The sequence below is a fragment of the Denticeps clupeoides genome, chromosome 2 (genome assembly GCF_900700375.1).
Source record: "Denticeps clupeoides chromosome 2, fDenClu1.1, whole genome shotgun sequence".
Taxonomy (NCBI): domain Eukaryota; kingdom Metazoa; phylum Chordata; class Actinopteri; order Clupeiformes; family Denticipitidae; genus Denticeps; species Denticeps clupeoides.
Genome location: NC_041708.1, coordinates 37,826,662 through 37,844,096, shown reverse-complemented (window position 1 = coordinate 37,844,096; position 17,435 = coordinate 37,826,662). Strand labels below are relative to the sequence as shown.

Below are 17,435 nucleotides of genomic sequence, written 5' to 3'. Positions count from 1 at the left end.
GTCGTGAGATTACTAAGGACTGAACCAGTAGTTGGGTGGCCAGGGTTGACAGGTAAGGGCGGATTCGTCTGATATTGTAGAGAAGGAATCTACATGAGCGGGAAAGATTGCTGATGTGAGTTGAGAAGGAGAGTTGGTTGTCTATTGTTACGCCAAGGTTGCGGGCTGTTGTAGAAGGAGAGAGCTGTGAGTTGTCTAGGTAAATAGCAAGATCCTGATGTGGTGAAGAAGTCACTTGGTAAGATCGCTCATCAAGGTAGGAAGCAAACCACTGCCATGCTGAGCCCCGAATTCCAAGCCTCTTCAGGATTGCCAAGAGAGTCTTGTGGTTAACGGTGTCAAATGCAGCAGATAGGTCAAGGAGAATAAGAACTGATGACAGTTTTGCCAATCTGGCTGCATGTAGCTGCTCGGTAACCGCCAAAAGGGCAGTCTCGGTGGAATGAGCTGTTCTGAAGCCAGACTGGTTAGGATCCAGGAGGTTGTTCTGTGAATCAGATTGTCCTGTGAATTCTGTGTATTTTTTTATCATTTTGTGAAGATGCGTCTTTTCCTACTTTTAATTGGGTGATACAACAATATTCATTCATTCATTACTAAATAATGTTTAAAATGTGACCCAGTCTGTGAAATCCAAGCTGGAGTCAATTAAATTTCTTAATTTACTGTTTTCTACATGAAATAAAGAACAGTCTGTGAAAATAATAAAAATATATGTATTTAGTATTAACTGAGTAAAACTATGTCAACAACTGAAATCAGAGTTCAGACTCTTGGCAGAACAACGTCCTTCTCAACGTCAGCAAAACTAAGGAGCTGGTAATGGACTTCATGAAGCAGCATGCGGCTCATCCCCCCATCTACATCAGAGGAGATGCTGTGGAGAGGGTCAGCAGCTTCAAGTTCCTCGGGGTCACCCTCAGTGCCAGCCTCAAGTTTACAGAGCATGCTGCAGCTGTCACCAAGAAGGCCCACCAACGCCTTTACTTCCTCAGACGTCTGAAGAAAGCGAGGATGGGAACCTGTTCTCTTATGTGTCTTTATAACGCTGAAGTCCAGTTTTATTACAGAACTTGCACGAGTGCTACAGACTTACATTTACATTTACATTTGCAGCATTTACCAGACGCCCTTATCCAGATCGACTTACAATCAGTAGTTACAGGGACAGTCACCCCTGGAGCAATTCAGGGTTAAGTGTCTTGCTCAGGGACATGATGGTAGTAAGTGGGATTTGAACCTGGGTCTTCTGGTTCATAGGCAAGTGTGTTACCCACTAGACTACTACCACCCTTCTGCTCTTCCACGGTAAATCAACATGGCCTCCTGCACATGCGCACTATGTATTTCTCTTCCCTCATTCTGAGAAGCATAACACGAACTGCTGCTAATCAGCATAACAAGAACAAGTGTTCTACAGAAGCTCAGTCCTCACAAGCTTGGAATCCACCTTAATGGGGAACATCTCATCCTGGTATGGCGGCTGCAGTGCATGAGGAAATGAGGCCCAGCAGAGAGTGGTGAAGACGGTGCAGAAGATCATCGGACATTTACACGCTGTCTCAGAAAGACAAGGGAAAGACCTGTCTCGTCAGAAAGATCTGAGGGACGAGAAGCTGTTAGATCTCCTGGAACCTGGTCTATCATCACGACAGCTAAAAAGGTGGCATATGATTTATTACATAAATTGAACAGAAGCAGCTGCCACCCATCTGCTTATCCAGGTGTCCTCTAACATGGGGGACATGCAAACATCATAACAGAGGGGGACCTCCTTCATACTGGACATTTGGCTCCCAAAAGGTATCCACAGAGTTGTCCTTTGATGTTCCTGAATGGTCCAAACAGAACTCCTAATACTGGCAGTCATGGACCTGGAATCTACAATCTTACAATCCCACAGTCCAGGTTCAGTAGAGGTCAGCAGATGTTCATCAGGAAAATCCTCCATTCATCTAACTGTGTTCCCTCAGGAAGAGGCTGCTGTCTGTGTGCTGCTTGAAAATGTGAAGATGTTCATGATTATGTTGGACAGATCCTGATGTGTGAGATGATCCCACCATCATTTCATCTTCTGTACCAGCTGCTGATCCTTTTCTTCTGCTGCTTCTTCTGTTTCTTCATTTCAACCAAGTCACCATGATCGGTTCTGTAGAGAACAGGACAGTGTTAGTACTATACTGCTGTAGGAAGATTAAATCTAAATCTTCTCCTGTATAATGAAGGTCCAGTTAGACCAGATCTGATCTTTGCTGCTCTCTGCTGATGAGAAGTTAATACTTGGTTTAATAATGTTGCTTTATTGGAATCATTATTAATAATCTATTCATATTCATAATGTGTAGCTTTTACAGAAGAATGAATTTGTTGGTCATTTCTACTGATGTCTCATTGTCTCCTATTTGTTGAGTTTTGGAAAGCAGTAAACACCAGAAAACACTCAGGATCACCAGGAGAACATGAGAGAAGATGCAGGAGAAAACCCAGAACCAGGCACCAACAAAACAGGACATGGTCCTGAAGTCCATGGTGCTTGAGTGTCAGTCAGACAGGGACATGACAACAGTAAAGATTCATTAGAGTCGTCTTGGTCCCCAACTGGGTAAAAACCTAGAAGTGTTCTACAACAGGACAAGTTACAAGAAATCTAAGAGGCTTCATGGTCCTTCTGAGGAAAGAAACTAGACAAGCAGCAGCACATGACAAGTGTAGGAAATTCATGTAACACACTTACACACTCTCGCACACACACACACACACACACACAAACTTACTAATATTCCGTCCTGATATCAACACTCACCGTAGAGTCTCCAGTTTACAGTGTGGATCCTCCAGTGCTGTAGAGAGAAGTTCCACTCCTGAATCCTGCAGATTATTGTCACTCAGGTCCAGGAGTCTCAGACGTGAGGAGTTTGATCTGAGAATTGAGGACAGAGCTGAACAGCAACCAGCTGAGAGTTTACAGCTCCGCAGCCTGGAAGAAACATGATGATCCATCAGATTATTACAGACATTATTACTCTTTATTTACCTGTAGATAAAAACACACACTTTATCATGAATTTTATATTTAGGTTTTGTTAAAAAATTTTTCTTCTTAATAGAAAATAATCCAGTTGTGTTGTTGGACCAAGTTGAGTAAGTTTATATTCTGGTACGAGGAGACGAGTCAGTACAGCGGTACAGGTTGTCTAAACAGGAACAGGCAGTCTGGTCCTTTTATACAGTAGATATGCAGGACAGTATTAGACAGCAGTATTCTTACAGTAAAGGGGTGTGTGTGTGGTGTGTGAGTGTGTGTGTGTAAATGGTGTTGAGGTGTTGTGTTGTTCAGATGAGGGTCGTGTGTGGAGTGTCCCCGTGAGAGTGACACTTTTCCTTGTCCCATTTCCACTTCCTCTTTCCCAAAGTAGATCCCTATATGCTTGTTCGTCTTGTGTAACAATAAACCTGTTTGTATTCCACCAGCGCCTGGATCCTCCCCAGATATCGTTTTATAGTTTATTGTACAGCACATTGGTCAATTATTGTTGTTCATCAATATTCTCCAGAAATAAAATTCATTTTAATCGACTTTAGTTTCATTACAATTTACTCAGATATTTTATTCTGTTATTAGGATGATGTTGACGTAACACCACGAAGAATCAACATCCCATGTTGATTCTCCACCACTTTAACCTGTACTCTTACCAAACCATTAGCCTCAATGCTAACAGAGTAGAAATCCTTCAACATTTACATTTACATTTACAGCATTTATCAGACGCCCTTATCCAGAGCGACTTACAATCAGTAGTTACAGGGACAAGTCACCCTGGAGCAATTTAGGGTTAAGTGTCTTGCTCAGGGACACAATGGTAGTAAGTGGGATTCGAACCCGGGTCTTCTGGTTCATAGGCGAGTGTGTTACCCACTAGGCTACTACCACCCCACCCTTCAACATTCTGGTCTACTATGGGTGGTAGTAGCCTGGTGGGTAACACACTATCAACCAGAAGACCCAGGTTCAAACCCCACTTACTACCATTGTGTCGCTGAGCAAGACACTTAACCCTGAGTGTCTCCAGGGGGGACTGTCCCTGTAACTACTGATTGTAAGTCGCTCCCTGAATAAGGGCGTCTGATAAATGCTGTAAATGTCTTTGTTAAGAAAGCAGAACATTTTCTGGTCTGGTGTACTTTTTGTGATGTGATCTTATTAGAACCTGACACTGACTGGGTTGATGATGACAATGATGCACTTCATGGCAGAACCTCCAAAATTCGCTTTCTGGAAACTGTACCAAAATGGCTCCCTCCTCTCTACCTGCTTTTTTGCCATTAGAGTCTCTCGGGCGCAACAGGAACCAGGGGCGGGGCTCCACGTCTCTCCGGCCCCGGCGCTCGTTTTCGAACCTTTTCGTACCTTTTGCTGGAATGGTAGGACGTCTTGCTGGCTTCTATCTTTACAGATTGCGTCTTTTTCATCTCTTCCCAGGGGAAAGAAGGGTTGCTGCCACACACACTCACCTCCACCTCGGATCTACAGTAAATCTGGGCTCATGCATGTATTATTTTTTTAATTATTTCCAAGCTGCTGAAATATAAATGTTAAATATATATTTTTCATATTTTGAAAACAGGAAAAAACAGTTTGGGGAAGATAACCAGGTCTATTTTGTATTAGTGTTTTTAATTATTATTTAATATCGGACATTACTGTAGTGTGACTGTGTATAGGTATCCATTTTTCCTATTTTTTATTTATTTATTTTTTCCATGCGTGAAATTGAGGAATCTTGCTGCTGATTGGGTCATGAAGAAGAGGGCAGGCCCAAAGCTGTTGCTACGGAGATTGTCCCAGCAACCACTACCAGTAGCAGGACAGGTCAGAGAGGGGGAGGAGCTTCCTTATAAACAGGAGCACAGGTGCTTCATGTCAAACCTTACTAGCATGCTCGGCTGCGTCATGTTCCTTTGGCACTTTTTCCCTCTTTGCTAACAAAATGTAATGTGACAACGATGAACAATGTTCCATAAAATGCAACCTGGATGCATTTTACAGATGCGTGGTCCTTCAGTGTCCTCTGCCCTCTAAATCCTGGGTGGAGAAGCAATTTTGTAAAATTGTTATTAATTATATGAGATTTTGAATACACTGTAAAAAAATATATTTTCTGTCTTTTAAATGAAGACATGAAACAATTTTGGTTTTGTTCTCCGAGTTTGGCGTTGCTGGTCCTTTAAGAAGACGGCGTGCAGTGGGCTATGCCAACACCGCCCCTGTGGTCCCCTCCAGGGCCTGAATCTGCAAGTCACAGAGTTCACCTCCACCTCGGTTCTACAGTAAATCTGGGCTCATGAATTTATTACCAAGCTGATTAAATATAAATGTTAAATATATATTTCTCATATTTTGAAAAACAGTTTAGGGAAGGTAACCAGGTCAGTTTTGTATTAGTGTTTTTTTTTTTTTTTTAAGTTCAATAAAGCCGGACCCCGTCCCCGTCGTCCCCTCCAGGGCCGCAAATCTGCGAGTCACCCTCACGGTCACCGAGTTCACACCATGGCACAGTGTCACCAGTGGATATAAATCATACACACGACTGGTCACTCGTATTTAATACAGCAATATTGTACCTAAAGTTTGCTTTTCAAATAGTTTTCAAAGCAAATATTTTTCAAAGGAAAATAGAGTGAGAATTATACAATTTGCACTAGAATAATAATAATAATAATAATAATAATACATTTTTATGTGTATATATATATATATATATATATTATATACAATTTGCAAATATCAGATTTAAAAAACACAGTTCTGATCAAAACATACATAAGCATGTTTGGGTAAAATTATAATCAGTGAAAGTAACGCAGGGAGAAAGTTCAGTGTCCACAGCAACGTCGGGACGTTCTCTTGCAACAGCATGCTGCCCGTTGAAGAATTCCAGTGGCTCGACACAAACACAAGCCGGTGCTATTAACACACACACACACACACACACACACACACACCTTCAGATCCGGTGTACTACATACATTTATAACAGGGGAATTTACTCGTTTTAACAGCAGACAAGCGGAGCTCCTCTTCAGCCCCTTGACTGGGTTGGTGGAGCGTACAGCCACGGAACGGCGAGGGGAATTCTGTTACAAGTGCAGCGATTAGCCGGAATATGATCACATGACGCTTGTTGGGCTGTGCCGCTGGTAAATGAAAGAACCAAAATACATCTGGATCCTTGACGGCAAGGGTACTGGGAAATGAGCAGGGAACTCTGATCCCCTCCTGTTGAGGGATCTGGTTGGATCAGTTTTAAGGCACAGTCCACAGCGGGCATGTGTGCTGGGATGGTCAGAAGGTCCCGAACGCAGTGGTGGGACGACCACAGACCTCTGCTGCAGACCCTGCCTCCTGGTCCGAGTTGCTGTTGAAGGAGATGGGTGGGTCACTCTTTATCCAGCGGCACCTCTGGGGTTGATGGTGAGGGCAAGACAGCGGGCTGGGCCAACGTGGAGAACCAGGACGACATGGCAGATTTAGCGCTGGTCAGAGCTCCGCCCACTGACTGACCTGTAGAGGTAGAAATGTCTTTTACCTCAAAGTTGGCTATCAAAAGTGCTGTCACTTATTACATTTTTTTACCAAATGTACCATTGTCTCCAATGTCAAATTCAACAACAACAACAACATTTATTTCTTATAAAGCCCAAAATCACATACAGTATGTCTCAATATGGTAGTGGCCTAGTGAGTTAGACACTCGCCTATGAACCAGAAGACCCAGGTTCGAATCCCACTTACTACCATTGTGTCCCTGAGCAAGACACTTAACCCTAAATTGCTCCAGGGGGGGACTGTCCCTGTAACTACTGATTGTAAGTCGCTCTGGATAAGGGCGTCTCATAAATGCTGTAAATGTAAATGTCAATGGGCTTTGACAAGTCCTACAGTTGACACCCCAACACTTGACCCTTCTGCACACAACTCCAGACAAAAAAAGTATAGGAGAGAGAAAAAAGGTCGGAAGAAACGTTGGGAAGGAGTGATAGAGAGAGGGACCCACTTCCAGGGCTGGTGATCGTCCAATAAGAGAAAAAGTCCTACAGTTGTAGAGGTGGAGAAGTCCACAGTGTAGTATAGAGCACCTGTCCATGTTTGGAGGTGCTGGACAGTGCAGAGTAGGTCATGGACTAAGGGATTGCTGGGATGCTGACATCTTGGGCCTGATTTCAGGAGGAATGGCGCTACACGAACACCTATACATACGACTACACCACTGGCGTTCAACACCAAATATTAAATACAAAAACAGCGTTGGTCACTTGCATCTGTTCTTTTTCACATCCAAAAGTCTCCTAAAAACTCACCCACAATCTTCCCGGTCTGGACGACGCTCCGGCTGGTGGTCACCATCGCGTTCCCGATCTTCTTCCCGCGCTCGCTATTCTGAACAGAGCTGGGATATCCAAAATAGGAAAAATCACCAGGGTTCTTTTTTATAAAATAATTTTTCATGATTTTACATTTACTAAAAAGGCAAATTTTCACCACCAGTCCATTTATTTCAATTAAAATTCATGACAAGACTGAATAGATTAACAAGGACAGTGTTTCTTCCTCAACGTTTGTGCAGGCATGAGGTCCAAATCAGGTTCAGGAGGAGACTTAGGAGATTTTACATTCATGCCTCAGTCAGATTTCAGAACTTTTCAGGACCTGGAAAATTCTCTTTCCAAATTCCATGACTTTTCTAGGTTTTTAAATGACCGCAGGAACCCTGAAATACAAACCCACACAACACCACAACTGCCCAGTTCCTGGACCAGGAAAGCAGACCCACCAACCAATCGGAACTGTGTTATAAAATCTCCCTTAACATCCATCCAAACTTCTGGCTGGAAGAGCTGATGCTCGGAAAAAAGTTATTATTAAAAAATATATTAATATTATTATTTTTTATTATTATTTTGGTCAACATTTGATCAACTATCCCGTTTCTTAAGGATTTTGTGAATGGTGGTCCTGGCGATGGAGCCGGACCAGTTGTCGGTGGAGGTGACAGTGGGTGCGTACGCTGCTCTTTATTATAGGGCCTGTACCTGTCACCCTATACGCTCTGCTACCATGCCGACCACCCCTATAACCTTTCCCCCTGCGCTCCCATGGCCAAATCCAGACCGGGAACGCTTGGAAAACTCAGGAGTTACAGAATCCATTCTGCATGAGTCCAGTCCAGTAACTTGGTGAAGACCAGGACATAATGGTACATTCACAATATGAGATGAAGGTGTCATTATATCCCGTTTACTGGTCAACTGAATTATGGGTGTGTTTATAAACGGCGAAACTGCCAGCCAATCAAATTAATTTATGCAAATTTCCCAAAACGCGAACTCACTGTCCTGTCAGTCGGGTTCATTGCAGGTTAAGCGGCCGTATTGAACGATGACGAAGAGAAACGGCCGTCACGTACCTCCACAGGACAGAAAAACGGGAGGTGGAAGACGAAACAAGATCCTCGTCAATCAGCAACAAGTCGGGGTTCCCACCATAAAGCTATCAATACGCACCAGATAAATGAGGACCCGCGTGGGGTAAAAACATGCCCCGGGTAACATTAGAGGTCTTCAGGAGGAAACTGGAGACCGAGGCCAGATCTCGTTCCACCTCTTTTCCCTTTACAATGACGATGCTCACTAATAATGAGCCTAATGCCTTTTATTTCTTCATATACTGCAAAGTAATCAGGAGTGCTGCCTGGTCATAAAATTAAGATGAATAAATTCCTCATTGATTCATTAAATTGCTTACACCTCCTATACTTTACACATGTACAAGCAGTGACTTTGCAAATGAGAACAAACTGTAATTTATTCTTATAACGCTGCAGAATAAACCGCAGTGAAGCAGTTCACCACGTGGACACCAGGTGGCAGCAAAAACTACCAGAAAAAAAATAAAAACCTCCACACCTTCCACCTTCCAGTCGCCACGCCGCACAAACCCCTTCCTGTGGTTTCACACGCGGTGAAAAGAGCGGCGGGACCATTACTCACTGTGCAAACCGCAGCTTCACGTCGGCCACGCTGTACTGACCCTGGAACGGATGGCTGCGGAGACACAGACAGACAGATACAGTCGGATATTGATATTTAGTACATTTCAAGCTTTGATCAGATTGTGATTCTGGCCGGCCACACCCACCCTGCAGTGATCTCGGTCATGGCCGGGTGCTTGTTGGTGAACCACACCCTGAAATTGTGGGTGTTCCTCCAGGCCGAGACGAACGGGGCTCCGTATTCCAGCAGCAGCTTCTCGTTATCTGCACACAGTAACAGCGGTTAGCGGCGTCGCCGCGGCCGCCTGGACACTGTGGACACGGCGGAAGACGGGTCCCGACCCTGCTGCAGTGTAGAGGACAGCAGCGAGAGGACGTAGAGGCTGAACTGGGCCCGGATCCACTCGTCCCCGCCCTCCCAGCCCGTCCCGTCCAGGAAGACGTCGTCGCGGTTGTCCGTCACGTGCTTGACGAGGTAGTCCGCGAATCGCAGGTCCGCCGTGGTCAGACTCAGCAGACGCCGCAGCTCGGGGTCGTCGATGTGTATCCGCGCCTCCTCAACCTGACCACCACACACAGGGGTCAGAGGTCATAGGTCAGTCACAGCCCAAACAAAAAACAAACCTCTAATAAATATCATTAACTTCATTTATGTAGACCTGATTGGTGTAATGAATTATAATGGGTTTTACATTTATTCTATTCATCGTATCTGTACCCTGCCTGAAAATAGTTACTATTAAAATAATAATAATAATGATAATATGTAATATACTATGACAGTAATAACTATCATCATTCTGGACGTGGATGAAAAGATTCATATTATAACGTTTGTAGCGAGGCCATGGCGCAGGGGGCAGCCGACTCACGTCAACGACGGCGTCACTCAGGTGGCGCTGCTGGCGAAAGAGGATGTTGGTCGCCCCGGCAACAAAGCCACGCACGGTGACGTCAGAGAGCAGGTGGTGCTGCTGCAGGGCCATGTAGGGCAGACACAGGTAACCCTGGCAACAGAGACCCCAGCACATCATGAAGATGAAGACGCGCTTCAGATGTACCGAGCAAATATTACATATCGTCATGTGATATTAATCCTGCAAGCTGATCGGCAGCAGTAGCCAGTTTGCTTGTGACTGGATATTTACATTTTACATTTACAGCATTTGCCAGACGCCATTATCCAGAACCCGAATTCGCGTTTTCTGGACAGGTTTAACCTCGAGGTGTCCGTCGTGCGGCTCTCCGCGGGGGACATTTTCTCTCCTCGTCTCGCCGCAGAGCAGTTCGAGTTTAGTTCCCGCGCTGTGGACACCGTTCCGGTCAGGAAATAAAAGTAGAACAAAAAACTGTGCAGGGCTGCGAACTTCATGAGCCTGAACGAACGCAAAGTGTCATTAAAAAAAAACAAGTATTTCGACCTTCTACAGAAGTTCACGTCTGGCTTTAAACTGGACCTGGGACCCCTGAAGGAGCCGCTCGGGGTTATTCGAGTTCTGGAGTGGGGAGGTCTCGACAAACAGCCCGTTTTGTGACCTGAAACCTGATTGGACGATCCGCGTCGGGCGCCGTTGGTCGGAACGGAATTATCGACGGTACCGGGTCGGGAGGACACGGGGACGCGGCGAGTCGGTGTGGGGCGGCGTCCTCGGTAATCCCCGCGGGCAGAGTCGAGTCGTGTCCAGGTGTCATTTTTACACTCCCGTGTGTGGAAACGGGTGGCAGCTGGTGCCATATAAATACCGTGTCGCTAATAAGAGACGTAAGGCTCCCACGTAACGTAACGTACAGTAACGGACTCGAGGGCTCCAGAGGGCTCCACCGAGAATGGACGACGGTGAAAAACGCTCCAGTGATCAGCACTGTGTAGGCGGGTAGTTGCCCAGCGCCCACGAACCAGGTTCAAACCCCACTCACCACAATCATGTCCCGGAGCAAAACACTGTCCCTGCAACCACCGGGGTGTCCCACAAACCCAAACCTAACCAGGGGGACGGTCCCCGCAACCACCGGATAAAGGCGTGTGTACCTTGGTGAAGACGGCGAGCGGCATGCCATACTGGTCCTCCTCCAGGCCCGACACCAGTCCCTGTGTGAGGAGGCCCTGGCCCCCGGCCGTCGACTGCGGCTGGACCGTAATGGGCGGGCCCGGCTCGGGGTCAAACGGCTCCAGCGGCTCCCCGTCCCCCGACGCCCCACCCTCGCCATGCGCCCCCCCCAGAACGCCAGGGTCCAGCGTCTCCCAGTCGCCCTCCGACGAGTCCGGGGACGAGCGGGACGGGGGCCCCAGGTGGTGGGGGTCCGCTGCGCCGGGGGCAGGATCCCCAACGGGCGTCAGGGACGCAGGTTCCTCCGTGACGTCGGGCCCCGACAGCTCGCACGTGGCGTTGGTGACGTCGGTGACGGACACAGAGACGAACTCCTCTGAGACGGAGCCGCCCTGAACACACAGGTCCTCAGACACGCTGCTCTTAGGTCTGTAGTGGGAGGAGTCTGCCAAACCATGTTCTATCATGCCTGCAAACAGACATGCACTCAGATCCAACATAAATACAATGGCAGTGGTGGCCTAGCGGCTAAGGAAGGTTGCGGGTTCGAATCCTGCTGAGGTACCGTCCCTGGGCGCCTGTCATGGCTGCCCACCAAGGGTGATGGTTAATTACAGGTTACACGTTTGTCACATGTGACTATCACTTCCACTGACTGGCACGTATTTTAGTGAGATATTTTCAAGGCTCTCTGAGCGTTTTAATTATGACACAGATTGTTAATTCCTTATTCGAGTCCCTAACCTGGCATGAATACATTCGTTCAACTGGTTCATTTCTTCCATAATGAGTTATTATTCCAGTGCCTTACCAGGGAACAGCGACAGGACGGTCATCAGAGCACCGACCAGTCTGTTCACCGGAGACACGTAGAACAGGACCTACAGGACGGTCAAACCAGTCAGGAAGCGGCTACATGCTACACCAGGGACGGTATATATTTAAACAGAATGAGAACCAGAACGTACTTTCTTCTCCAGCAGGATCAGCTTGAAGAGGATGAGGACCTGAAAGAGCGGCGTTACGATCACGGCTACGGTGAAAACCAACCAATGCCAGAAAGGAGAGCGGAAGTCAGGATTACCTTGTGCCGGAAGTGCAGGACTAAATCTCGAGGAGACAGGCCTGCGGCAGAAAGAGAAGAAGTGGCACGTGTGATCTGATATTCTTTATATACTCAGACGTTGTAGGTTATGGTCAAGTGAAATTAAATTCCATTGATTATGATTATATTCGTCACGTGGTCAAGTCATAGTTTAGTGCTTTTTATTTACTACTCTAGTAAATATTGATTAACAATTTAAATTAAGAGTAAATTACTAGCAATTAATAAGACTTAGAAATGTGTCAAAGGGATGTAATTTAGCCGCAAAACGATGTAAAAAATCTGTGGTCACACACCTCAAAGATGAGAATAGATTTCACTACACGGTCACTATGTTCTTAAAAATATATAGTGTATAAACTTGTTAGAAATTGTTACGCCAGTATTAAATAGACAGAATACATCATTAAATCGATAATAGAATGTGCCAGTCTGTAAGTGGGAAGGACTAATGCTGATTCAGGCTATCTGCAGGTTTAAGGAAGACAAATCTGACTTTTTAAGACCTTTTTAAAGCCACTTTAAAATCACATTTAAAACCCTGCATTGGGGTTGTCAATTACATTTGTCCAAGGGAAAGAGATTCTTCTTGACAGACACTGTGAGAACCTCATGGGTGGTAGTAGCCTAGTGGGTAAGACACTCGCCTATGAACCAGAAGACCCAGGTTCAAATTCCACTGACTACCATTGTGTCTCTTAGCAAGACACTTAACCCTAAGTTGCTCCAGGGGGACAGTCCCTGTAACTACTGATTGTAAGTCCCTCTGGATAAGGGCGTCTGGTAAATGCCATATATGTAAATGTAAATGATGCTCATCTAAAATACAATATTCATGTAATATATTACTTTTCCTTCCAAATATCTTGTTTTTTAGCCTTTGCCAAAGTTAGACTCTTAATACCTGAATTGCAGCAATGCACTAGGCAGAAACTTCCATATTTTCGGTTTCTTATTTGTCTCCGTGTGTCGTCCAGAGAACAGCTCGAATGCTGTTCTAACCCCCTCCACACCTGTAGGTGGCGCTGTAACTCCCCACTCTCCTTGTTTGCCGTCTAGCACTCCTTCGTGGTGAGTTAAACAACCACGAACGTGTTATCCGCCACTGTTGTATGTAGGAAGCGTTTGGGGTTAAAGGTCAGGTTGGAGGTCGGGGCTGATACGTCACGTATACGCGTAAAAGAGAAATTCTCTCTGGAATGCCAGCTCGGATAGAAATGTTCCCGTTGTTGAGTGGGTGGGGCCTTACCCAGGTAGACCTGCGAACCGTCCAGAGCCACGCCTCTCAGAGAGCCATTCATGTGGTCATACAGCTCCTGCACAGACGGAGAGAAGGTTTACGCTCCATAAAACTGCTCCCATCATAAACCACCACCAACGTCCACCTGACCTGTAAAATGGAGATCTGAGAGAAGTCCTTCTCCTCAAAGTAGGCGTGTGTGATGAGCTGCAGCTTGGCCTGGAGCAGACCGTACAGAGGCTGCAGGAGGAACCAAACGCCATCATAATCCTAACCATTCATTTCATCTCCGCTGTTCCCCCACACTGACTCGCACCAACAACCGGTCTACCTAGCCCGAGGTTCTCTCTGCGGATTCCGGGGTCAAAGTTCACGTCAAGAACCCGGGCGCAGGGAGAGTCACGGTCACGCGACCGTCCGATGACTTACCACTCGGCTGAGGACGCACACGCTCTTCTGCACGGTCTCCCTGGTAACGTCCGCCTGCCGGACCTTCAGAGCCTGCGACCAATATATAAACGCTAATCAATAACCAGCAACATCTACATATATAACACACACACACACACACACACCACACACACACACACACACACACACACACACACACACACACACACACACACACACACACACACACACACACACACACACACACACACACACACACACACACACACACACACACACACACACACACAGGGCAGTGGTGGCCTAGCGGTTAAGGAAGCGACCCCGTAATCAGAAGGTTGCCGGTTCGAATCCCGATCCGCCAAGTTACCACTGAGCAAAGCACTGTCCCCACACACTGCTCCCCGGGCGCCGGTCATGGCTGCCCACTGCTCACTCAGGGTGATGGGTTAAATGCAGAGGACAAATTTCACTGTGTGCACCGTGTGCTGTGCTGCTGTGCATCACATGTGACAATCACTTCACTTTATTATTATACTTTACACACACACACACACAAACACAGACACTAAATGGCCACTTTATTAGAGACAACAAATCCACAGCTGGCCATTTTTTTTGTTGTTGCCAGAAAGTGTACCTAATAAAGTGGCCAAGGAGCATGTAGAACATGTAGAACAAGGGGACAGTTACCTTCGCCTCTATCTGCCGGTAACAGGAGACGCCATACACACACTTCATGTCGCCGTTCAGGGGAGGTAGGTGGAAGTAAACGGTGTCTGGAACAGAGAAGGAGGTTCAGCGACATTACGCTGGCGCCATTCATCCGGGGACGGTCCCCCTGGAGACAGTCAGGGACACGATGGTAGCAACCATGAGGTTTGAACCTGGGCCTTTGCTACCCACTAGGCTACTACCAGCCTATCGCCATCTTGTAACACAGACACACAGGGATAGACTAAATACTTATTCTCATGCACAATGAATAAATTTAAACAGAAAAAAAAGTCAATTCTCAGATACTAATCGATACTAAAAGTAAATATCAATTGATATCAGTTAGCACTTAAATTCCAGTTTTGCATCTGCCAGTTCACGGAAATTACCAGCAGACAAAAATATTATAAAAAAAACATCTCTTTCATTTATTCATTAAATTATTAATTCATTCATATTTTATCTATTGTTAAATTTATGTATTCATTTTGCATAGATTTGTCATGAACTGTAGACAATGAACTAACTATACATTATATACAGGCGTCAGAACAGAAGCTGGGCCGTCACATGAATAATGTTATTTGTCAAAACAAAATTTTGTAACGTTCAAGATAATAAAATAAATAGTTATCTTATAATTTGTCGAGGCTGAATTCTAGTGTATATATCTATGGTGTATATATTTATTAGGGTTGCCGTGTTTAACCCCCACTTTCTTGCAGGTCCGTGCGGCAATTTCAGGTTGCCACTCAGGCTATGCTTTCGATCGCCCCCTGGTGGTTGGATATTCAAATGTAAACATCACAGACGATAATCTGAATTTAATCGTGTGCAGCCCCACCATGACAGGCCCAGTTCAGGGCTACAAATGATAAACTTTCTGTAATATGTTTTTATTAAGCCATTGCATTTCTGAAAATAAATACAGTAATTGTGAAATAACTACCGATTGTGAGTCACTCTGGATAAGGGCGTGTGCCCTTATCTGTAAAAGACAAGGAAAATATGTATATTTGTAATAATGAACAGGTCTTATTACCATTTATCAATAAAATAGACATGACATATTAATATTTGACACACAATTATTATATTTTAGACCCCTGATTTGTGAAATGTACCACTGTCATGACCATAACCCATTAGTCTGAAATGAGTTAAAAATGATATCAAGATAGATGACAGCAATTCATGCCTTAAATCCCTGAAAAATAAATGTAATAAATGCATTAATAAAGACTGTGGCATATATACACTCGAGGCAAGTCGGGCCGATGGGTCAAAGTTCAACTCTTTGGACACACCAGAGCAGATGGACTGGAGTTACCTTCCTGGAAGTTGTGGGCTCCGTCGGGCAGAGCCAGGAAGGGGAGGTACTTCCACTCGTCAGGGAGGACGCTGCTGTCATGGCCCTCGGCGGGGATGATGGGCGGGTAGGAGAACTCCACCTGTCAACAAACAACGCTAATCAGGCCTTCACTCGCTTGGATGGCGACTCCACCGCCTAACACAGCTGATACAACACAGCAGCACAGGACTCCAACGACAAATACATATAAATACACACACGCACACACTATTAAGACCTGTGTTTTTTTTCCCCCATTTTTACTGCCTATGCAAATTGCTGTTTTAAAGCAACAACGCCCGCTTCACTCCACACACGGTCCCACTTTTCACCCAGAAACCTGATCCAGAACTACAGACATATCAGATAGGTGTCAGGGTGAAACCATAATAAATAAATAAAGTGAAAACACAGTGAAAAGTGTCCTCTGTATTTAACCCGGGGGGTGGGTTAGGTAGGAAACCCGGGTTGGGCGGCGGGTTCGGTCGGACACCCGGGTTGGAAACCCAGGTTTGGTCAGAAACCCGGGTTCGGTCGAAGTCAGGGGGCCGTAATTAAGGCAAGTGCTCGACAGCTGGGTCTTTCCTCCGAACCACACACACAGGGCACAGAAACAGGTGGTAAACAGACGACAGAAAGCTGAGAAGAGGGACACGCCCACATTTTAATGAACAGAACCCCGAGTCTGGAGCGGCTGGCGCCACCAGCGGCCACATGCAGCACACGAATTTGAGATAATTCAATAATTCATTCGTTCACACAGCCACGGAGACGTGCTGAGCTTAATTTATCCCTCCACCGATAAAAAACGACAGTCACCAGGCGTCTTCTGGTTTACTTGTGCAGCATCTGACCACAGTGAATTATTAAAATAGGAACAGAGCGACTTGTAAACATCGGGAATAAACCGCGTTTACATTACTTCAATACACGGTACACTGTGTAAGCCGCACTGGCCGTGGTGACGTTTTGGTGAAGTTTTGGTGAAGATGCGGGTACCTGGCAGCCCTTCTTGTGGTGAAATCCGACCACGACGATGTGCAGCGCGGCTCCTGTCGGCTCCATGACCAGCGGCGCCGAGGAGCCAGTCCGGGCCGACCAGAGCTTCTTCCCCCCGACTCCGCCTGGCGCGCAGCTCTCGGTCTCTGTCTCCGCTCCGCGGGTCCCGACGGAAACTGGGAAACTGCGACCCTGCTTCCGCTTTGCGTGGCTGGGCGTGACGTAAGGGCGTCGTGACGTAATGGGAAACTCGGCCGCCTCCACAGCGACGCCGCTCGGTCCACTTGCACCGTGAAAAACATTGAACGTTAAAGTACAGTACATGTTTTCTTAGCTTTAGACATCGTTTTTGTTTATACTTATTTATAATGGCGAAAGCCAGACACTTAAAGCGTATCTAAAGACAACACATAAATATTAATTTACGTTAATGATACAATAAACAAGACATATCGAAAGATCTAAGTATGAGAAGGTGTCCAAGATGAAAAAACAGGGGTATCGACGCTGT

The 17,435-nt window shown here is 45.9% G+C and overlaps 1 protein-coding gene across 1 annotated transcript; it reads right to left on the bottom strand.

Moving 5' to 3' along the window:
• Positions 1-5,590: 5,590 nt before the first annotated feature.
• avl9 (AVL9 homolog (S. cerevisiase)) lies at positions 5,591-17,358 on the bottom strand. The gene is made up of 16 exons (XM_028961640.1): positions 16,925-17,358; positions 15,905-16,025; positions 14,551-14,636; positions 13,876-13,947; positions 13,597-13,686; positions 13,456-13,522; positions 12,186-12,226; positions 12,070-12,108; positions 11,913-11,982; positions 11,083-11,570; positions 9,926-10,060; positions 9,396-9,615; positions 9,200-9,317; positions 9,052-9,105; positions 7,363-7,451; positions 5,591-6,565 (listed from the first exon to the last, which is right to left on the bottom strand). Exons 1-16 carry the CDS (start codon positions 17,246-17,248, stop codon positions 6,441-6,443), a joined length of 2,139 nt encoding a protein of 712 aa, XP_028817473.1. The 5' UTR covers positions 17,249-17,358; the 3' UTR covers positions 5,591-6,440.
• Between the last annotated feature and the right edge of the window lie 77 nt (positions 17,359-17,435).